Genomic DNA, 22,427 nt, shown 5'->3' with positions numbered 1-22,427 from the left:
GCCTTGAACTACTATGTAGCACAGGCTGCTCTCAAACTCACGGAGATCCTCCTGCCTCAGCCTCCCAAGTGGTGGAATTACAGGTATGTGCCACCACACCTGCCTCGTTTTTTTGGTTTTTTTTAAACAGGGCCTCCCTAACTTGCCCAGGCTGGACTCAAAGCTTCCAGAGTGCTGGGATTATAGGATTCCCTACTTTTCTTTATCTTTTTTTTTTTTTTTGGTACCAGGGATCGAACTCAGGACCTTGCACTTGACAGGCAGGTGCTGTGCTGCTGAGCTACATACCCCCCCCCTTTGGGGGGGGTACCAGGGATCGAACTTGGGACCTTGTGCTTGTGAGGCAGGTGCCAGAACCACTGAGCTACATCCCTGCACCCACCCCCCCTTTTTTGAAACAGGGTCTCACTAGTCTAGACTGGCCTCAAACTCACAGCAATCCTCCTGCCACAGCCTCCCAAGTGCTGGGCTTTCAGATGTGCACCACCACAGCCAGCTTTTTTCTTATAATTTGATCACATAGGTTTTTTTTTTTTAATTATAAGGCACATAATGAAGGAAACAACACCAAAAGGGCTTTTCCAAATGAAGTTGGGAAGCCACTGAGGGACAGAACTTGTGTGTAAAGCTGATGCCCAGGAAGGTGAATCAGTCACCACCACCCTCTGGCTGCTTCTGGAATAATGGCAGTCCCCAGAGACTGGAGACACGTATCAGGAGGTTATGTGACTCTTGTTTATGGACAATTCTACTTGGCTTATCCATTATTTTCTTTATCTTCTACTAGCCACATAGCCCACATCAAGTAGCTCTTGCATTCTTTTTCATATTTAATAGAAGTTTCTCTACAAACAGTTTTAATTATTGCTACGGTTTGGATGAGGGTCCCTGAAGGCCCATGTGTCACTGCCAGGGTGGCTCTACTGGGGGCTGTGAGTCCTTTAGGAGGCTGGCGGGAGGTTCTCGGGTCCCTGGGAGCAAGCCCTGGAAGAGGACTGTGGGAGCCCTGCCTCTCGTCTGCCTGCTGCCTCCTGATGGAGCAGTCTGCCCTATGCCCTCCTTCGTGATGCGCTGCCCTCATGGAGGCCCAGACCAAGGGCACCACCCAGTCTTGGATCAGAACCTCCATAACCATCAGCCCAAACAAGCCTTTCTCTTTCTAAGCTAACAGTCTCGGGTATTTCACTACAGTAATGCAAAGCTGACTAATGCAATTAACTGTGATGACTTAAGAGCTTTTTGCCAATATAAGCGCCACTTGCCCTACCTCCTTTGGAACACTGAGCTATCTGAATCTGTCTCCCAAGTGGTGATCCCCAAGATGCCCCCAAAGAAAGTTCTCTTACATTTACAGTTTCAAAAAGATTTGCAATTTCTAATCTTTAACTGGCAGTTTTTAAATGTCCAAACAATGTTTTGTTGTTCTGAGACATGATCTCACTACGTGGTCTACATGGTTCAGAATGACCTTGAACTTCCTATGTAGCTCATTCTGGCCTGGGACTTGCAGGGATCCTCCTGCTGTTAGCAGGGTTCTGGGGTGCTTGGGGCCCCTTCTAGAGATTCTTTCCAGGTTCTTGTTGTCCTGTACAGAGAATTGGACGAGACAAGTGAAAAAGGTAGCAAGGTTTTACATTTATTAAAGGTAGGAAAAGAAATAGGCTCTGCAGAGTGTGAGCCAAGTAAAGGCAGGAAAAGAGGCACACTGCAGTAAGACAGGACCAGAAAAGACCTCACAGCAGCCATGGCCACTGTCTTGCATCCCCCCCTCCTCAGGCTCACCGGATCTAGGCATCCTATCGAAAACCTGCTTGATTTCCACCAGATCTAATCAGCACTTTCTGATTGGTCGTGGATGCAGGGCTTGGGAACTCTTCTGCGCATGTGTCCTCATGCCTGACAGGTCACACCCACTTGTCCAGCCAGGTGCCTTTTGCCCCATCTCCTCCTCACTGCTTCAACCTCCCCAGTGCTGGGACTGCAGGTATGTGTCAAAGGATTTGCTTTTTCACTCACTTCAATGCTATAAATTTTCCATTGTATGATCTACCAATAATATTTCCTTCTCTCTCTTTTTTTTTTCCTTTTGGAGACAAGGTCTTGCTGTGTTGCCCAGGCTAGTCTCAAACTCCTAGGCTCCTCCTGCCTCAGCCTCCTGAGCAGCTGAGACTGTAGGCATGCACCACTATGCCCAGCTACCAAAAACTTTAAATCTAGTCTACTTTTCATGAATATAGGGGCTGTTTCCAGACTTTTGCCAATGACAGCATTGCGTGGTCCCTGAGAGTAAGTTTTCCTGGGGCCTGTCTAGGAGAGGGTCAGCTTCAGCACAGGAGATCCCTGTTGCTTGTATCAATTACACTGATTTGCAAACCCAACAGCAATGTCTCAAATGTTAGTCATTATCAACACTTGATTTTTTAAAAGAAAAGCAGGGGGTCCCCGGGTTGGTCTTGAACTCCTAGACTCAAGTGATCTTCATGCCTTGGCCTTCTGAGTTGCTGACACTATAGGTGCAAACCTCCACCTGGCGATATTTACAAATTTTTTTTTAAAAATGTTTTGGTGCTGAGGACTGAACCCAGGGCCTCACACTTGCTAGGCGAGCCCTGTACCACTGAGCTAAATACCCAACCCCAACATTTACAAATTTTAAATCTTTTCTTCTTTTTTGTTAATCTGCAAAGCAGTATTGTGTCATGGTTTAAAATGTAGCTGGATTTTCATTTCCAGGATTTCTAATGCTGCTGGGCCTCTTGTTAGGTGTTTATTGGTCATGTCCTCCACACAGTGCCTTGCCATGTCTCTTGTCCATGGCTTTTCTACAGTATTGGTTTATCTTTTCCTCACTCATTTTGTGAGTTCTTTGTGGGTCAGGGGTAGGCATCTTTTCTCATTTTCTTTTGGTACCGGAGATCGAACTCGGGTCCTCGCTTATGCAGCAAGCGGCGAAACCACTGAGCTAAATCCCGGGCCCGATTTTCACAGTTTCTTTGCTGAGCATGAATGAGCCTTCTCCATCTGGCTACACTGTTAGTCCCGGTAGAGGTCAGGGAGGGAAACACAGAGGGCCGTTTAGGACAGGAACTTCTGCTTCCTTTACCTCTCCCAAGTCCATCAGGGAGCTGGACAGCCTGTGGATACCCTGAAGAAAGTGTGAATGCTTCCAGGGCCTGCGAGGTGAGGTTATGGGGTGTTTTTGTTTTACTTTGCTTTTTAAGGAACCACTCCTCCTAAGGCAGACAAGGAATGTCGAACGGTCAGATTTTGCTGTACCCAGATTCGGGTGGGGACGCTGGCCACGGACTCGACGCCCTGTCTTTGGCAGCTGGTGTGGGGGAAGCTGTTCACCTGCCCCCGGGGTGGCCTCCTGACCTCTTGCGCGTGAGCTTTCCACAGAGGGGCCGGATTCCCTCCCCTGAGTCACTTCCGACTGGCACTGCCGCGGCGCCGAAGTTACTGGAGAAACGCGAGGCCCCGCCCCGCGCTAGGAATTGGTCCTTGGCTGACTGCGCTGTGCGCCCCTCCAGGAGGGAATTTCAGTCTCGGCATTCAGGGGTAGGCACAAGCTTCCTGCCCGGGCTTCCCCTGCGCTTAAAGAATCTCTGGGAGGGCCGGGGATTTAGCTCAGTGGTCCCGGCGCCTGCCTGGCAAGCACAAGGTCCCGAGTTCTATCCTCGATACCAAAAAAAAAAAAAAAAACCTCTGGGAAAGGTGTTTTGGCGAGGGAAAGTGGGGGTCTGCTAAAGATGTCGCGGCGTCCCGGGGCAGGTGGCTGGTGCTTGGCGTGCGGCACCGTTTGCTCTCCACTCTGCTGCATGGGGACTGGAGGGGACCAGCAGGACTTGGAGGTGCTGCAGGAAGCGGGTGCAGGGTCAGCACACGCTCTCCACGCTGCCATGAGAGGCTAGTCCAGTCCCTGGGACACCCCTGCCCCGCACAGCCCATCCCTGATGGCGAGACCTCTCCGCTGAGACTGAAGGTGGCCCCAGGTCCAAGTCCGTGGCTAGGAGCGCAGGGGCAGGCGGAGCCTGCAAGCGTCACAGCGCCAGCGCCTGATTGGCCGGACACGGGGGCAGCGCCTGAGTAACGGAACACTGAGCCTTGGTCGCAGCCACACGCGGGGTCCGTGCCCTGAGCCCAGTGCCGCGGGGGAGCCGGGCGGGACGCGCGCACCATGCCTTACCTGCTCATCAGCACCCAGATCCGCATGGTGAGTACCCGCCGCCTACGGGCGCCCGTGGGGAGAGGGCGCTCAGGGCGGCCCTGGGCTGGGTCTCAGGCGACACGCCCCTTGCAGAGGCAACCAGGGGGCGGGGGGGGGCACGGAGCGACCTGTCCCACGACGCGGGAGCCCCGCACCTGCTGCACAGTGCCCTCCTGGAGCCGCTCCGCGGGCACGAAGGGCATTACCTGAGGACAGAGATGTGGGAATGACAAGAAGCGGCGAAGACGCTAGACACCTCCTGCCGCGTCCCTCCCAGGGAGGACTCACCCCTGCCTGTGGGGGCGGGGGGGGGGGGGTAGAGGCCTCTTCTCTGGAAAATGAAGGTGATGGGTCACTGGGCCCTGGTGGGGCAGCAGAGTGCTCCTTCCCACTTCCTCTAGCGGAGGGGACCCAGCTCCCTTGCAGGATGAAGGAAAGCTCAGGTGCGTGGGTTCATGACAGGATCATCTGCACCTGTGCAGGTGCTAAAATGTGGATTCCGGGACCCCTTCCCAGCACACTTTCTCTCAATTTGGAAATGCATATTTAGAAATGCCTTCCTCTAATGATTCTTTTTAAAAATTATAGCTTACTGACATATATTACAGATTCCAAAGAATTCACTATGTTTGTTTACGTAATCAATTCTAGAACATCTCTAACACCTAAAGAGGCCCGGCACCCGCTCGTCACTCATTTCCCTGACCTGCAGTGACCCTGACCTACACGCCGACATCCATGGTCTCCTATGTCTACCCTCTCTTCCTTCAGTGTTTTCAGGCTCCATCCACACTGCAGCACGGATTGGTGCTCGTTCTTTTATTTTATTGCCACTTAGGCTATGCATTCTATTTACTCAGTCATCAAATGGCAAACTTTTGTTTCTACCTTTTGGCCATTACAAATAATCCTGCTAATTAACGTGTGTACAAGTTTTGGGTTTTTTTTAAAACTGAAATTCACTTGCCTTCGCACAAGCTTTTGTGTGAATGTGTGTTCAAGTCTGTCATTCTCCCGGTGATCTTTATACACACAGACATGGGTGGGGGTGCCTGGCTCTGCTCGGAGGAGTCAAGGAGGCCCACGCTGCTAGGGCTGATCAGTGATGGGCCCCACCCCTCTGCCTCAGCCCTCACCTGAAGTTTGCCCAGGGCCGGAAGGCAGTGGAATGAGATCGAACATGTGCTCTGGCAACTGAGCAGGCAGCCACCTCAGCTTACCTTGCAGGAGGTGGGCCCCACCATGGTGGGCGATGAGCACTCAGATCCGGAGCTGATGCAGCATCTGGGGGCCTCCAAGAGAAGTGTCCTGGGCAACAACTTGTAAGTAGAGGCGTCCCTCTGCACCTTCTCGCTGGGAGGCCCTCACCCTGCTTGTTCTTTGCACACCACCTTGCCTGAGCCCCCCACCTGCATCTGGGGGCTCTGAACCCCCTAGCTGGTTTCATCCACAGCTCCCCTTGGCCAGCCAGAAAGCCCCCACTGGCTTCCTTCACTTAGCCCATCCTCATGGGAGGAGTCAGTTCCCCAGGTCTAGGGCTTCTAAGCAGGTTGTTGTTTGTCCTGCCCTCTCACCTCTAAGCTGGACCCCATCGAGCAAAGATAGGCAGAGAAAACTTTCTGTCTTGAGCCGCTGAGGAAGCTGCAGCTGTGCTGAAACAGCAGGAAGACTGACTCCTGCTTCCAGTTCTGCTGCCGCCTGGGGACTTGGCCACTTCCGTGGGCAGCCTCCACTCATCTCCACATTGACATGGAAACTAAGACCCCTGCTTCCTTTTCTGCCCATACCCTTCCAACTCAGTAGGGGGAAGCCCTGGCCTCACAGATTCTGGAATCTTGAGAAGGGTTGCCAGAGAGAATTTCAGTTCAAAGACCCACTCCCAGCCCCTCAGGTCAGGGCTGGAGGCCAGCAGCCAACCCCATCCCTTGGCCCTGAGGCACTCCCCCCTTACCTGCTTCACAGCCCCACAGCAGCAACTAAACCTGAGAGAAGGGAAGCCGAGCATCCTCCACGCCAGGGAGGGGTCAGCCTTGTGGTTCCAGGACTGCAGGGCAGCAGGGCAGCCAGAGGGGCCCAGATGCCAGGATGAGGAGAGCTGGCTACTTCTCCCAAACAGGATGGAGGGGTGCCAAAGCCTGCTCTAGACTAACACTGGGCTACTCTGTGACACTGTGAAAGCCACTTGAGCCCCTGTGCTAATAGTAAATGGCAACAAGGTGTAAATGGCAATAAGGGTATCTTTGTTAGGCTGTTTGAGGAAAAAAATGAACTAACACATGTGCAGTGCTTGACAGGAGGGCCTGTGAATGTGTGGCTAGCCTGTCGTCCAGGAAGTGCCTAGCAAATGCCACTCGATGGAGTTCTGACTGGCCTGACCCCAGCAGCTCCCAGCTTTGCAGGGCTTGCTCTGTGTGCTCTCACACGTTGCCCACCACCCTGGTCTCTTTGCAGCTGGGAATACTATGTCAACGACCCTCCTCGAATAGTCTTGGACAAGCTGGAACGCAGGGGCTTCCGCGTGTTGAGCATGACAGGGGTGGGCCAGACCCTGGTGTGGTGCCTGCACAAGGAGTGACCTTCTCACACTGACTTGCGGATGGGACACCTGTTCTTTGGAGGGCCCCAGCCTTGCCTCACTGACTGTCTGCTCTCTTCCCAAACTGTCACCTTCCTCAGCCAAGCACAGATGGGCAGGGTTCACCTGGCCGCAGTCAGGGCAGGAGGGGAAGGCCCTGGCCCAGGCGTTACATCGTCACCCAGCTACAGGCTGCCCACCCGGAGCAGAGTCCAGTGGAGGAGAGCCCAGGAGGGCTGGGTGGGTGCTGCATGCTGTCCACGCCAATAAAGGGCTCTAATGAGTGGTTGCTCTGCTCTGCCTGGCAGTGACTTATGACTCAGTTTCGTGGGGGTCTGCCCCACCCAGAAAAGAGCCCAGGTTCCTACACCTAGGCATGGGGCTAGCTGTTTCTTTGAAAAACAAGTTTATTGAACTGGTTAAGAAAAAGGCTGTGGGGTGGGAGGGTGGGAGCCTGAGGCTACATTGGCTGCCCCTCATCCTCCTGCTGCATCTGGGCGATCAGCTGTTGGCGCTCAGCTGCCTGGCGCATTCGCATCATGACGAGGCTCTCATAGTCCTTCTCTGACACCACTGAGCCCTGGGGGACAGAAGGACAGGGAGGTATCAGAGGCAGCAGGTCACAGGCCCACAGGCTTCAGACTCAGGACAGGGCCTAGGCAGACCTGCAGTCCCAGCCATGGAGGGAAGGAAGACAGAGGAAAGGGGCTCATCCCTGTGCTCTCAGAGCCAGTGGGCCACACTGCCCGGCCCGGGTCTCCTGTGTGAGCTGCCCTCAGCCTGTGACAGCTGCCGCCCACCCAGGACTGTCACATCTAGTTGACTCTTTCATCTCTCTGGCAAATCACTTCCCCATGTCTGCCCAGGCCCTGTCTCCTTCCCTCCCCCAGTGAAGCAGCTCAGCTGGGGACAGAGGACTGTCCCCTCCCCACTGCTCAGCTTCCTGAGCTCTGAGGGTCTGGTCTGAGGACACAGGATGGAGCCCTGCATGCGACACAGCCTCAAATAGCTCACTCTAGACAGCAAGAGAGCAAGCAGGAGGCCAACTCACCCCTAATCATACACAGCAGCTCCCAGAGGGCAGGGCCCATGGTTTCTTTTATGATCTTTCCAGCACAGTGTGGGGTGAAGGAGAGCTATATTTTAATAATCAAAAGAATAATAAACAAGTAGCTCAATGGGCCAGTAGGGTGGAGCAGCAGCTCTGCAGTGGAGTGCTGTGCCACCAACCTCACACCCTGATGAGGTCTGCAGTGTGACTTAGATCCTGTCCTCCCTCCTGGGAGACCACTCTGTGGTCAGCTGGCTTCGAGGAGAGATACGCAGCACACCTGAGGCACAAATGCAGTGCTCTCTGGTGTGGACCTGTGCACTCTGTGGGATGGGCCAGGAGGAAAGTTGGGTGGTCAGTGACCGGGGATAAGAAGGGAGTGGCTGGAGTTAAACTGCCAGGCCCTGGCCAACTGCTTCAGAGAAGGGACACAGAGAAACAGGAAGTGCCACTCAGCCCTGCCCATCCCATGCCCTCCCACAACTCCGGCTGCCCTCTCTCCTAGGAGAGCCGCCCTCCTGGCCAGACCTCTAGGGCACCAACAGTTCATAGCAGCACCACCTGGCCCAGCCCCTCTGAAGAAGGGGGGACTGAAGAAGGCCCAGCTGCCCAGGGGAAGAATGAGAGCACAGTGAGGGGGAGCAACAGGCCCTGCCCCTCAACTGCTCTCCTCCTGGGAGGCCCTCTGGGAAAGGAGGGAGGAGGAGGAAACTGAGCAGCCAGACTGGCTGTCAGGCCATGGGGAGGGCAGTGCTTCCTTCCGAGAGTTACTGCTGCTCTGCCAAGAAAACTTGGAGTCACCCTGGCACAGCCCAGCCCCGCCCTGGGAGGAGCCGAGCCCTTTGCAGGCTGCTTCCCGTTAACATACCCTCTGCCCCTTCCCCCATTCTTGCAGGCTCTGCTAATGAGGGCCTGGCACCTGGCCCCAGAACTGAGTCACCTGCCCAGCGACAGGTTTCTCTCCCTCCTGGGCTCCTCCCAGACACACTGGGGGCTGGGGAGCAGGCCTGCCTGCTGGGGCCAGGGTGCTGAGGCTGTGGTAAGACAGGAAGTAGCATGGTGACACACAATGCAGGCTGCCCCTAGCAGTCTCAAGAGGAATCTGAAGCTCCCATCGCCCTGGGGTGTTGGTCACAGCTGCCCAGCTTCTGCCTGCGGATGCTGCAATTACTTCAGAGCCTGAAACCCAGCTTCCCACCTGACTGAGTCAGCTGAAAACAAAACACTGCCACCGCCACACTGGCACAAACACCCAAGCCACTAATCAGAGTCCCACAGCCACTGGCAGAGAAGGCACTATCCTCCACTGGCCTAGAGACGGCAGTGCCCAGAGCAGCCAGAGAGGAGAGCTGGGTGCATCTGCCTCTGCCTGCGGAAGGAGCCCGTGAGAGAATCTTCCTCTGCCACCCAGCTGCTCTTGCCCCAGCGCCGTAAGTGCTCTGCTCCCGCTGGGGTTTTTTCCACTGCCCTATCAGGTAACCAGGTCACTCCTGTCCCTGTGGGGCCTCTTGCGACCAGGACTCCTAGCTCTTTGCTCTCCTGGACAAAAAGTGCTCCTTCCTGGGCCTCGTGTCACCATCCAAGATGCTGGCCAGAGGACTGTGCTGAGCAGAAGCCCAGGCCTCCGCTTCAAGTGCACTCATACTGTCCCTGACTGCTGGCATTCACCGCCCAGTGGGGACCTGATGGTCACTAGCTGCTGCTGAGTGCCGGGTTTCTGAGGTGCCAGGGCTGCCTGCTGGCTCCCTTGGGTCCCATGGAGACCTGGCGGAAAGGCTCCTTCTGCAGTGCCTCCTTCCTCAAGCGGCTGACCCTGGGGCGGCCACGGCGACTCCGGCGACAGGGCAGTGAGCTGAGCCAGGCCAGCACTGCTGCTGGTGACCACGAGGAGTACAGCAACCGAGAGGTCATCCGGGAACTTCGAGGGAGGCCAGATGGACGGCGTCTGCCCTTGTGGGGAGATGAGCAGCCTCGGGCCACCCTGCTGGCCCCACCCAAGCCCCCACGCCTCTACCGAGAGAGTTGCAGCTGCCCTGACATCCTGGAGGCCCCTGCGGCCTACCCTACTGCCCACGCCGCTCGTCTGCCCTCGGCACTCTCCCTGGCGGGCACCCTTCACCAGTCCTCAGAGGAGGGCCTTTTGGACACTGCCCCCTTTCAGAGGACACCCGCTCCAGACCTAGGTGACCAGTTCTTCTCCTTCAAGGTGGACCTGGGGATTTCGCTGCTTGAGGAGGTTCTACAGATGCTGAGGGAGCAGTTCCCCAGTGAGCCCAGCTTCTGAGTGGGTGAGCAGGGCAGAGCTGGGGTGACGTAGAAGCTGAAGCCTGGCAACCCAAGGGAGGGGGGTACAGTTGTGCCACGAGGAAAAGGCAAAGATAGGAATCCAGAGTTCTCCCTGCCTTCTGGGTCCTGAACAGTTGTCCAAGTTACCCAGAAGGACAGGACAGAGACCAGTGGAGACACAGGAGGTCATTTTCTAGCAGGTGCCCTGGAGGAACCTACTGAAGCCAGGAAGGGGAGGCCACACCTGGTAACCACAGAGGCCAGCAGAGTCACAGGAGGGCACAGGGGTGAGTCAGGGCGAGGACACTGACTAGGCAGAATCGACACTGCCCTGCACCAGCCTCCTCTGCAGCAACTGTCAGCACAGAGGTCATGGGACACATCGGGGCCAAAGCGGTCCAGCCCAAGCTGAAGGGGACAGTGGGGAGGCCTGAGAGGGGAAATAGGCTTGCCTCTGTCCAGTTGGGTGGCCACTTGATACATATGGCTACTTAAGGACACTGAAATAAAAACCCTAAATCAGTTCCTTGCTACACTAGCCATGTTTCAAATGTTCGGTTACACCTGGTTAATGGTACCACACTGGGAAGCACAGCAAGGACAGGGACATCCCTGGACAGTCCACCAGACAGCACTGGCTGGACTCTGGCCTGCAGCCATTCACACATAGGATGGGCAGGGAAGGGAGAAGCATCCGAGGCTGCAGGAGCAAGAACAGGCTGGGGAGAGGTAGGTAGAGACACAGAGCAAAACGAAAGAGGAAAACCAAACAAATCACTAACAGCGAAGAAGACATAACAGACAGCCTGTCACCACAGCTGCATGGAGCAATTCCTGGCCCCGAAGAAGCAGCTCTTGAGGGTGTCAGCCAGAGGCACCAACATGGTTTACAAAGGGGTGCTTTGAAGATTCCCAGAACTATTAGCAATGGCAGTCTTTAGGAAATGCTGCAGAAACAGTGGCAGATTTCTTTGCTGGCAGACAGGAGGACTGATCAGGGGTAGATACTAAACCATGAAGCAGCATATCTGGTCTCCTGAATCTTCTGCCAAGCCTGGGGAACTCTGCCCTGCCCAAACCACTGGCAATTCGACTGCCAGCCTAGCCAAGCTCACTGGGTCCAGGCTACCAGCTGTGCTCCAGCCTTACCCTGTGGCCTGGCCAGAAGACCTGAAGCCAGAGCTCAGCAGCACTCAGCTAGACCACGGAGGCCACACCAGGCCTCTCCAAGCATAGCATGGCAGAGGGGGAGAGAATCTCTGATACCCACTGCCTCCACAACCCAAATCTTTGGCCTCCTTTCCTTCTCTTACGTGGAGATGCTAAGCTGTAATGTTCCTTTGTGCATACAGGAGATAATAAAGTTCTTTCCAACACAACCTGTGGAGTGTTACTAGGGCTGTGAAGTGCTGGGACTTGAAGGTGGGGGAGTGGGGTTTCTTTTAAACCAGGGTCCTGAATGGGGCTCAGCACACTTCATATTCCCCCTCTGTCCTGGGTGTGGGACATACTCCCAAGACAGCTCCTGGTCCCTGAGGCAGGTGGGAAGACAGATGGTGAGCAGAGCTCCTGCTAACCCAGTATGGGGCTGAGACTCACTGCACAGGCACCCGGAGTGTTTCAGAGACATGAAGGGCCAGGATGCTGGCTCTTGGCCCCAAAGCAGGCTGACTAAGGTCAGGTCAGGTGTGACCGAAAGCCCTGCAACCCCAGCCTCTGCATCTGTGCCAGAAAATATCAAGGCCTTGGGAGGCAGGGTGAACACAAGCCTTGCTGGAGCCTCAAGGACTGGCAGCCAGCACTAAGCTAGCATCAGCAGGAAGCTGCACACCTCTCCAAGCGTGGGCCACCAGACTTGACAGTGCCCCAGGGCCAGCGAGGGGCCAGCGTTATTTCTAGAGGGGATGTTGGCCTTTCACAGTCAGTTTCTGTCTGGGGCGCCAGAGACACACCTGGAAAACTGAAGTGGTGGAGAAGGAAAGAGCTGCCTGAGGCAGCTGTCTCTCCCCTGCAGCACTAGGTCATCTAAGCTCCGCGTGCTTCACATCACAGCCGAGCAGCCTGCAGGCCCTCTGGGTGAGGGTGTGTCCTCGAGGGAGATGGATGTAGAGGGAACGCAGGGGCTAAGAGCACTGTGTTAGGCTGGGAATGTAGCCCAGTAGTGCAGCATGTATGTGTAGCATGGGTGAAGCTCTAAGCTTGATCCACAGCACCAAAATAAATAAGTAATAATAATAATCATCTGTAGGGTAGGGTCCCTCTGACCCTCAGAAAGGAAAAGGGATTAACAGGGAATCCAAGCCCTCCCTCTCAGGCTGCTGGCCCTGCGGATCTCACTCTACTCCTGCTGACCTGGACGTGGGAATGAAGGCCCCTAAGGAGGTCCTAGAGCCTAAGCAGGCCCAGATGGGTGAAGCCAGGCTCCTTACCTTGGACAGTTCTGGGTGGCTGGCACCCGCCATGCCCCGGGGCTGTCCCTCCAACCAGGAAATCTTCAGAGGGTTATCCACCAGGCCCACTTCATTCTGGACAGCCAGCTCCTGTCAAACAGAGCATGCAGTCCTGGTGCCATGCATGCAAATCAGCTGTAAAGGGGCCCTGTACCCCACAGAGAGGACAGAACCAGCATCCGAGTCCTCCCAGCAGAGTCGGACACCCTCAGCAACCTGAAGATGGTGGGGCTGTGCTCACTTCGGCAGCACAGGTGCAGAGCATGTGGGCCAAGGCTTTAGATGTGAAACTTAGGGAGCGTGTCAAAAATAAAATGCAGACAGCTCAACAAAGAAGAAAAGTGATCTCCCTTGAGACTTTACCTGAGATTTTGACAACTTGGAGCCTTGTGCGCTCTATTTTGCAGCCCAAACCACCGAGCCTGGGAGCTGCTCAAGCTTCTGCTCCGTGGCAATCGCCGCTGGTGAGAACTGTCTAGTTTTGGTTTTAGAACAACGTCTTGCCAAATCTGCCTTCTTTCACATTGCAGACTTGCCTCTCTCAGGAAGGGTGCCAGGGAGGTGCCTATTGATTTGTGGGCGCAAAAGGCGGTGCTAGAGCTCAAAACCCAGAGAGGGGTAGGATGGAGCATACGGAGCCAGCCAGCGTGAAAGTGAATGTCACAGCGTCCCCCAGCATTCCTGGGGAGGGGGGCTTGAGGGTAAGCCTTCACTCTGAGCTGGCCCGGAGATCCCTGGGAGTGTGGGTCACCAACTCCGAGGGCCACAAAACTGGGTCCCTGACCTAGAATGACTCCCAAGCCCCATGGAGCACTCACCGCAGCCTTGACAGTCGAAAACTCCACCACAGCAGTGCCTGCCTTTTTACTGGAAAGCACCAGGTTGAGAACCTCGCCATACTGTGGGGATAAGGAGGCCCCAGTAAGCGTGGCTGGGCTGTTGTCCAGGACCAGCTTGTGCCAGAGACCAGCCAGGGTTGCCCTGAGGCCCACAGCTACATTTTCAGACTGGAAATAACCTTATTACCAGGCAAGAGAAGATCAGAGGTGGGAAAGTAAGGTTAATTTCCGAAATGGATGTAAGACTGAAAAGGAGAGATAAGCACAGGCCTGGGGCTCAGGGTGCCACAGTGGCACAGCTGCCTCCCCCGGACGGAGTGAGGAGGGTAGGCTTTCACGCCCGCAACACTCCTCTCCCAGCACGCTCAGGCCAGCCTTTTGCTTCTGAGGTAAAGGCTAGACTTGGGCAGTGAAGGAGAGACTTGGCCGGAGGGGGCACGTGGCAATGCAAGCGACAGGAGGACTGTGCCTGGAGAGAAGTTTCTAGGCTGTCTCATGGTCCGTGAGACAGTACAGAAGAAAAGGCAGGTGGAGATGTGAAAGGAAGTGCAGGGGTGAAGTCCTGGGGTTTGGCTGAGTTTTGGGCTGAGATGACAGGACAGACAGGGAGAGAGCAGGCTGACCTTCTGTAAAAGCCGCAGAAGGACATCTTTGGAGTAGCCGCCTTGGGACTCATCCTCCTTCTTGCACTTCCACTTCAGCTGAAAGACAGCGGCATTAAGCACTGACCTTTCGGTTCAACAGTACCAGACCCTACATCCGAGCTCAACAGTGTGAGAAAGGCCCTCCTGGTCTCCAAGCACCTGTAACTAGGGAGCACCACCAAAACATGTTTTCCCCATGAAAACCAAGAGACAAGGCAGCCGGCTCGCCCTCAGTGACGCTTCCCGCCCTAGGGACTTCTGGGGACACACTCGCCCTACAACCGCCGGGGCTAGAGCCACTGTGGCTGGCTCTGAGAGGCAGCCTGGCCCCCCGGCAGCTGGAAGATGGCAAGGGTGCAGTGATGGTGATGGCTTACTCAGAGACCCAGTGCTCCCCACAAGCCCATCTGCCCCTGCCGAGGGAGGTGCGGTGAGGAAGCTCACCGACCCTGCCCATGCTCACCTTTAGTTTGGGGGTTCCTTTGCCTTCAGTATTTTCCACCTTTCCTGGAAATATTGGCAAAAGAAGAAAGGGAAAAGGCCAGGGATTTAGCTCAGTGGCACCTCCCCTGCCTTGAAAGTGCAAGGTCCTCAGTTTGCTCCCCAGTACAAAAAAACAAGAAAAGGAAAATATGAGGCGAGCCATCCATAGTTCTCCCAAAGGAGAGGTAGGCCAGAGCCAGAGGAGCAGATAAGGTCACTTCTGACCTAGGGCAACACCTGCCCCACCATGGGGAGGACTTGGAGGGGAAGGGAGATGCAATCCTGCCCCATCACGGGGTGGCCAGCCCACCCACCTTCTGAAGGTCACCTGTAGTTCTCTCCAAATGAAGGGCTGGAAAAGCTCCTGGGGCAGAAGACAGAGCTATAGACCACATGGTTCTACCGAAGCAGAGTACCCTGGGCCTTTCCCCTGCTCATCTGCTCCAAGGAGAGCCACCTCTGCTTGGGACTCAGACCGAAACAGCCAGATAAGAGTGAAAGCACACAGGCTCCCAAGAACTGGTAAGAAGGGACCAGCAGAGTGTGCTGGAGGGAGGATCATGGGGTGTCTGCAGAGTTTGGCTGCCACTCAGTGGAGCAGCCGCTGTGGCCACTCTGGGCGGGGTGGAGCTGCCTGGAGGACAGGAGAGCACACTGCTCTCACCTCTCAGCCTCTGCTCAAGGTCCTGGCGTATCTGCTCCCGGATCAGCCTCTGCTGCTCCTCCAGCTGCCGGGAACCCTCATCTCGTAGGCGTGCAATCTGTAGAGCGAGGGGCGGAGGGGTGACAATTCTGTGCTGATCCAATTCCAGGCTGGCTCACCTTGTAAAGGTCCCTGGGAAGCTCCACTTGCAAGCTAGTGCTCAGCAACCTGCAGGTGGGACAGATCACCTAGCTCCCGAAGAAGAAGGGGGAAGGAGCAAGCCCTTCCCACCACATACTACTCATCCCCCACCCCTGCTCCTGTTGCTGCTACAGATGCCGCTCAGGCAGGCGTGCTAGATGCTCACCTCCTGCTCCAGAGTCCTGGTGCTCCGGCTCTCCTCCTCCTCCTCATTCCCCTGGGCCTGTGCCTGCTGCTCCCGGGCCTCCAGGTCTAGGCACAAGGGTTTCATGACCCACTTGCTGGTTTGTGCAGTCTCTGCATGGCCTCAGCTCAACCCAGCTCTGGCTGCTTCTCCAAAGTTTCCATGGAGACCAACCCATACAGTAACTGCTGCCCCTTGCACCCTGCCATATGCCTCCAAGTTACTTTCTTGAAAGGTCAGAGCACAGAAGAGAGATGGACTCCAGCCAGGTGGCCAGGGGTTTGGAAGAGTTAAAACAGCTCACACTGACCAAGCTGGTTCTTTCCACACATGCAAGGACAGGTGCGGGTGGGTGCCTCTGTCAGCAGCCCGAGGCTGTGTGTCAGGGATGCCCGTGGGCGGAGCGCTGGCCTCTGCCCCGTGGTTTGGCACCACAGCCTGAGCTGCGCCTTGTCTCGGCTGGATTCAGGTCGTACCACGGAGCTCAAGTTCTCACTGTCTCTCCTGCCGCTCACCCCCCAGCTCACCATTACCAAGCTGTACTGTGGGCCAGCCACAAAAGTTCCCTTAGGGGTAGCAGGGTGGAAGGAGCATCACTCCCGGTCCGCATCCCCGCCTGCCTCCCCAGGAAACCTGCCAGTGGCCCTGTGCCAGGCCAGCTGCTGTGACAAACAGTTCTCTCAGGCCTGGGACTCACTGCTTTCCTTTCTGTGTACCTTATTCACCTTTTTTTTTTTTTTTTTTTTTGGTGTACCAGGGATTGAACCCAGTGCCTTGCACATGCCAGGCAAGTGCTCTGCCACTGAGCCACGCTCACAGCCCACTCTTCTTTTCTGAATAGAGCAATGGCTACATTGGAATGGTGTGGGCACTTATCAAAATACATGCATATTAAATGGCAGGAAGGGGAGAATATGGAGTACAGATTGTCTGTACCAATCTTACTGGGTAGATGCAAATGTTTTGAGATTGATTTATAGTCATAGTGGCCCTACCTAATTTTTAAAAATCACTGACCTTTACTTGAAATGGGTGGATGTTGTGTTATGCAAAGAATACCTTAAAATAGGGGCCATGAGGCCGGGCATTTAGCTCAGTGGTTCCGCCGCCTGCCCCGAAAGTGCAAGGACCCAAGTTCGATCCCCAGTACCAAAAAAAAAAAATTAAAAATAAGGGCCACGAATGTAGCTCAGTGGTGCAGCATCTGCCTGACAAGCACAAGGCCCTGAGTTCAACTGCTGGTACCAGAAACAAACAAACAAAAAGCCCCAGAACACCTCAAAATAAAGCTGTTAAAAGAAAAAGCTTTTGCCAGGCATAGTAATGCACACCTATAATCCTAGCACTTAGGAGGCTCAGGCAGGAGGATCACTGTGAGTTTAAGGCCAGTCTGGGTTACACAGTGAGACCCTATTTTTTAAAAAAGGAAGCAAGGGCCAGGGATTTAGCTCAGTGGTTCCAGCGCCTGCCTCGCAAGCGCAAGGTCCCGAGTTTGATCCCCAGTACCAAAAAAATTAAAATAAAAATAAAAAAGGAAGAAAGCAAACAGAAAAAGAAAGCCTGAGCTGGACATGGTATCACATGCGTGTAATCCCAGCACTCTTAGAGGCTGAGGCAGGAGGACTACAGGGCTAGGGGTACAGCTCAGTGTGAAGGCCCTGGGTTCAATCCCTAGTACCACAGAGGAAAAAGAAAGAAGAAAAAGAAAACAAAGCTGGGCATGATAAGCGCATGCCTATAATCCCAGCAGTCAGAGGCTGAGGCAGGAGCTAGTGAGTTCAAGGTCAGACAGAGAGAGACAGAGAGAGAGAGAGAGAGAGAGAGAGAGAGATGTGGGGGAGCAAGCAAGCCTGGACATCTTGGAATCCTGCAGAGAGTCTGTCAGAGTACTAACTCTGGGCAAGAATGAGGCTGCAAAGAATGACAGAGACCTGGCCTGGCGCAGGGAATAAGAACACCAATTCTGATCATACTTTATGAGTCTAAATCCCAGCCCCCAAAGGTTTCCAAACTTTAACAGTAAATCTAATAATTGCTATTTTTCCAAAGAGTGTTTTGCCCAGATCCTCGACTAAGAGGCTCTGAATAACTAAAAGTGATGGTCCAGGAAGAAGGCGGGGAAGGGAAACCAAAGGCCACTTGGGGTATGAAGTTACCTACCAAGCTTCACTCTTTTCCTTTTCTCATCAAGTTTCTGGGTCCTCGCTGCTGCCTGCTTCTTGGCTTTCCTGACCTTGTCATATGCAGCCTGGCAGCACAAAGGAACACAGAGCAGTAGTCAACCAGAGAAAAAGACACAGCCCCAGTAGTTTCCTGGCCCCTGACTTCCAGCCCAGAGCCACTTGGGCAGCAGCCTGGTGAGGGTTCTCCAAGGCCTGGACAGCAAGGACTAAGGCCAGAGGATGGAGGCTGAAGGCAGCAGTGCTCTCTGTCCCCAGGGGACAGTCACCTAAAGAAGGAGGCACTCACCCTGGCCGCAGCATCGGTCAGCACTTCCAAGGCCTGAGACAGCTGGTGGAAGAGTTCAGCTAAGCCAAAAAAGGAAAGGAGAAAAATAAAGTTAGACTTGGTGATGGTGTGCTCCTTCGCAAAAGCATTCCAAAGCAGCCACAGGTGGGTAGAAAGGCTGACACTGGCAAATGCCAGGCCAGTGAGGAAGGGGGAGCCCATCAGCCACTGACTGGCCATTTCTAGCGTGTGAGCCCTGGGCCCCGCTGCCCAGAGCAGGCCCCATGCACCTCCCTCCACGGCCTCACACAGAGCTCGGAGCGGACACCGAGTCGGGCACACAGGTCTTTCTTCTCATCCCCTACAGAACCTCACCTGCTCGGGGATTATCTGGATTTTTGTCTGGGTGGCAGGAGAGGGCCTTCTGCCTGTATGCCTTCTTTACCTGGAAGAGTCAGAAGACACTATCATTCATCCCTACTCCAGGGACAAACAAGAAAACCTTGCAAAGGTGACAAGGGAAACCCGATGTCCACCTGAAAGACAGGCTGCTGACCTCCTCTTCACAGCCACCATGCAGATTTGCAGGGGAGCAGGCAAGGGCCATGGAGCCAGCCAGTCCCTGAACCCAGCAGAGAAGCTGGACCTGCTTCCTGCAAATGGTCAGCCTCATCACTACTGTCAAAAGGCTCCCAGCAGGGATCAGAGCACAGTATCCTGGTCTCTCTACAGCTACATGCAAGCAGCTACGCTTTATACACTTTTTTTTTTGTACTGAGGATTGAACTCAATGTAAATCCCTAGCCCCTTTTTTAGTTTTTATTTTGAGACAGTCTTGGTAAATTTCCCAGCTGGGGCTTGAACTTGTGATCCTCCTGCCTCAGCTTCCCAGAAAGCTGAGATTACGGGTGTGAGCCACCATATCCAGCTCTCTACTCAGTCTTGGTGGGTATGAAAACTGGGGAAAACTTTCTGGTGGAAAATTCTGCTATCAAATCCTCCCATGTGGTGCATGCCTGTAATCCCAGGAGAGATTACTCAGGAGGCTCTGGTAGGAGGATCAAGATTTCAAGGCCAGCTTGGGCAACCTAGCAAGACATCTCAAAATGAAATTTAAAAAGGATTGGGGATGTAGCTCAGTGGTAGAGTGCCTGCCCAACATGTGCAAGGCCCTGGATTCAATCCCCAGTGACACACACACATACACACAGATTTTCTTTTGACTCAGCCCTAGAAATCTGCACTTAAAATATATGCCAAAGTAAATACACAAGCATGCTCACTCCAATGCTGTTTATATGAGGTGCCCACTAGGACCAGCTGGATCTCCATCAACAGAAACCCATTAAAAACATGATACACCAAAGTCTGTGTACTGACTCAGGAAAATCTTTGGGATAATGTGAATTTAAAAAAGAAAGCAAAACTCGTAACTGTATTATATGATCACTTTTGGGATTAAAATAGAAAAACAAATGAAACGAAATTTCAGATACTTTAGCATGAGCACAGTTGAATGTTTTTCTCAAGGCAATCACAGAAATTTAATGGTCATCTCTGTTGGAGAGGATGAAGGGCGGAAGAAGAAGCATTTACTTCTTTTATTCCTTCCTGTGACTTTTCAGATCTTAAAGAGGACTTCTTTTATTCGGTTTCCTTTTTTTTTTTTTTTTTTGATACCGGATGGAACTCGGGACCTTGCGCTTGTGAGGCAGACGCTGGAACCACTGAGCTAAATCCCCGGCCTGAGGACTTCTTTTATTATCTTTATTTTTTTTAATTGTCAACGGGGTTTATCTGGGGAGGTTATGGCCCACTTTTAGTTCTCATCTTTGTATCTCTATATTGAAAGAAAAAAACCCTAATATATCTTATATTAATAAAAATTAACAAATACAGTTACCAAGATTCTCTTTCATGTATGGCCTATCTAGCTGGTGTGATCTCCCTGTCCTTCCTGAGGCCTCTGTCCTACACTTCTGCTGCACAATGGTAACCTGGTGCTCAGACCCCGGGGAGAAACAGGTAGGCACATGAGTTTTCTGGGTTTCTCAGATGGAAGCAGTGCATAGTTCTATACCCAAATATGCAAAGGAAGCATTTTCAGAGGCAGGCAGCCAGCCAGCATCTGCTCGAAGGCCTGCCTACCCGCCATCTCCAGAACCAGCCATGGGCCCAGGACCTTGTGGGAGTGCTGCCACCTACCGGTCACAGCCAGCCCTGCACCTTCACCTGCTGGGACAACTTATGCCCAGTTTGGCTGACTAAGCTTAAAATGGCCTATGGGGCGGGAGATTTAGCTCAGTGGTTCCGGCGCCTGCCTAGCAAGTGCAAGGTCCCGAGTTCGATCCCCAGTACCAAAAAAACAAAAACAAAAAATGGCCCACGGGGCAGATGGGCCATACCCCAGGTGCCCACCTGGGCACACCTGGCCCGTCAGCTCTCCTCTTGGCTGTTTTCACTGTTAACAGTAGTAATACAGGAAAGAGAGGTGACAGCTTCTAAACAGTGCATATTTGCAATGTCATCTTTATTCTCGTTCGTCTTTTATCCCTCTGCTTTCTCCCCTCCTAGCCCCCAGCTTTTTAAAACATTTAATCAAACAATACTAAGGATTAGACTCAGAGTTCCATACTGAGATACATCACCAGCGCCTTCTAAAATTCTGAGACAAGTTATTAAGTTCCCCAGGCTGAGCGCAAATTTGTGATTCTCTTGCCTCAGCCTCCTAGAGTCCCAGGATTATAGGAGTGTGTGGCCAAGAGCAACTTCATTTTTAATGATTGATTGTGGTACTGAGTACTGAATTCCCCTTCTCACTGAGCTACATCCCCAGCCCCTTTCATTTTATTTCATTTTTTTTGTGATAGGGTCTCGCTATGTAGTTCAGATTGGCCTTGAACTCACTCTGTAGCCCGGGCTGACCTTGAACTCCTGGCGATCCTCCTCCCTCAGCCTCCCGAGGGCTAGGATTATAGGTTTGAGTCACCATAACTGGCTCCTTATGTCTTTATTTTGAGACAAGGTCTTACTAAGTTGCCTAGCTATACTCCAACTTGTAATCCTCCTGCTTCAACACTCTTTACTTACTTTTTTCAGTAAGTATAACAATACAAAAAATAGAAAATTTTAAAAAGTGGATATTCCTTTTCCCATCTTCCCTGCCCTCTTCAAGACTCCAAGTTTCACTGGATAGCAGGTGTCACTCCAAACCCCCTCTTGATTGGCCCAACACATGGAAGCAGCTCTGTACACTTACAGGAAGGGGGTTCCTGGACCCCCCAACTCTCTCGAAGCCCCTGTGCCCTATCTCTGAGACGGGTGAGAGAAGGAGCCATCATCTTCTCCCTGGGTCTATGGCCTCGATCTGCAGTGCTGCCCTGGGGACGAACTTCCTGGGCACCAGGACTACAAGGCATGCTCTACTGATACAGGTGGATTTTATGGAAAATCTTTTTCTTTTGTATCACAGGGCTCTTTTACAGTGGTTCATGTGTCCTTTTTTTTTTTTTTAATGTGTGCTTTTTTTGTAAATCTGAGAGAGCCACTACAAAGGAGAGAGAAGAATAAGAAGGACCAGCAAGAAAAGGGGCTGGGTGGTAGCACCTTCTTTGCTTTTCTTTTGTTTTGAGAGGATGCTTTAGGTATTTTTATCCTAAAGGAATGATATTAAATATTGTTTTACATTTTATAATTCACTGTGAGTGTTCTATATCAGAAAATTGGCTTTTCACTTAGGGAAACAAAATACATTCCAACAAGGGCCGGGGATTTAGCTCAGTGGTTTTGCTGCCTCCTGCACAGGCACAAGAACCTGAGTTTGATCCCCGGTACTAAAAAAAAAAAAAAAAAAAAAATTCCAACTGAAAAAAATTAATTATATAATAGGAAATTCCACATATATTACTTTGCCCCCTTATCAATTATATTTCCAGAATGTGTTCCCTTGACAAATGTGTTCAATAGTCTCATGAGACTTTGAGGCAACCAGTGGAGCTGTACCTAGGTTCTTATTCCCATCTGGGTGAACCCCATCCAGCCTCCAGCCTCCAGCCTCTCACACTCCCATTTACAACCAAACACAACTGTTTCGATCAGCTTCGTGTACTCTGCACCCCCATTCCCTCAAGGCCTCGCCTACATCTCAGTTTTCAGGCCACCTTTATTTATTTATTTTTTGCTTAAATTCTTTCATTGGTACATTTTAGGTATACAGTACATTTACACTCATCATTGGCTGCTTGTACCTGTACATGATGTATCTTGGTTCTTATTTTTTCCCCACTCCCTGCCCTCCCTTCACCCCTTCCACCCTTCCCTGTTTACAAAGACTTTGTTTCCATTTTTTCCTTTTCTCATAATTTTTCCTTTCCCTTCTTTCCTTTCCCCTTCCCTTCCCACTTCCCCTACCCCTTT

The 22,427-nt window shown here is 52.9% G+C and overlaps 3 protein-coding genes across 9 annotated transcripts in view; 2 read left to right on the top strand and 1 right to left on the bottom strand.

Moving 5' to 3' along the window:
• Positions 1-1,615: 1,615 nt before the first annotated feature.
• Dnajc17 (DnaJ heat shock protein family (Hsp40) member C17) overlaps positions 1,616-22,427 on the bottom strand; it is a 40,124-nt gene continuing 19,312 nt past the window's right edge. For 2 of the 6 annotated variants that reach the window (XM_087207496.1, XM_087207495.1), the window contains exons 2-12: positions 18,387-18,456; positions 18,033-18,091; positions 17,724-17,811; positions 15,546-15,631; positions 15,200-15,296; positions 14,516-14,559; positions 14,032-14,109; positions 13,388-13,468; positions 12,549-12,659; positions 7,834-7,918; positions 1,616-7,362 (exon numbers count right to left, since the gene is read on the bottom strand). In XM_087207496.1, coding sequence (XP_087063622.1) covers positions 7,334-7,362; positions 7,834-7,918; positions 12,549-12,659; positions 13,388-13,468; positions 14,032-14,109; positions 14,516-14,559; positions 15,200-15,296; positions 15,546-15,631; positions 17,724-17,811; positions 18,033-18,091; positions 18,387-18,456 — 828 coding nt within the window. In that variant the 3' untranslated portion in view covers positions 1,616-7,333. Of the gene's footprint in view, positions 7,363-7,833; positions 7,919-12,548; positions 12,660-12,932; positions 13,135-13,387; positions 13,469-14,031; positions 14,110-14,515; positions 14,560-15,199; positions 15,297-15,545; positions 15,632-17,723; positions 17,812-18,032; positions 18,092-18,386; positions 18,457-22,427 lie in introns of all 6 variants that reach the window. The other 4 variants (XM_004861576.4, XM_021241927.2, XR_015449778.1 and 1 more) reach the window with 3 other exon arrangements.
• Positions 4,069-7,071, top strand: Gchfr (GTP cyclohydrolase I feedback regulator). Of its 2 annotated transcripts, none has more exons than XM_004861579.4 (3): positions 4,069-4,213; positions 5,435-5,529; positions 6,659-7,071. In XM_004861579.4, the coding sequence occupies exons 1-3, from the start codon at positions 4,178-4,180 to the stop codon at positions 6,780-6,782; spliced, it is 255 nt and encodes an 84-aa protein (XP_004861636.1). In that variant the 5' UTR covers positions 4,069-4,177; the 3' UTR covers positions 6,783-7,071. The 2 variants fall into 2 exon arrangements, with proteins under 2 accessions (XP_004861636.1, XP_021097590.1); XM_021241931.2 differs by having other exon boundaries at positions 4,080-4,213; positions 5,423-5,529.
• On the top strand, positions 8,730-11,498 carry CUNH15orf62 (chromosome unknown C15orf62 homolog). Its single transcript, XM_013078429.3, has one exon. The coding sequence runs from the start codon at positions 9,590-9,592 to the stop codon at positions 10,115-10,117; it is 528 nt and encodes a 175-aa protein (XP_012933883.1). The 5' UTR covers positions 8,730-9,589; the 3' UTR covers positions 10,118-11,498.

This window comes from Heterocephalus glaber, unplaced genomic scaffold, assembly GCF_053883595.1.
Source record: "Heterocephalus glaber isolate CG9 unplaced genomic scaffold, H.glaber_assembly_v1.0 deba00000809, whole genome shotgun sequence".
In the NCBI taxonomy this organism is placed as follows: Eukaryota; Metazoa; Chordata; class Mammalia; order Rodentia; family Bathyergidae; genus Heterocephalus; species Heterocephalus glaber.
This window is presented reverse-complemented; position numbering and strand designations above follow the sequence as displayed.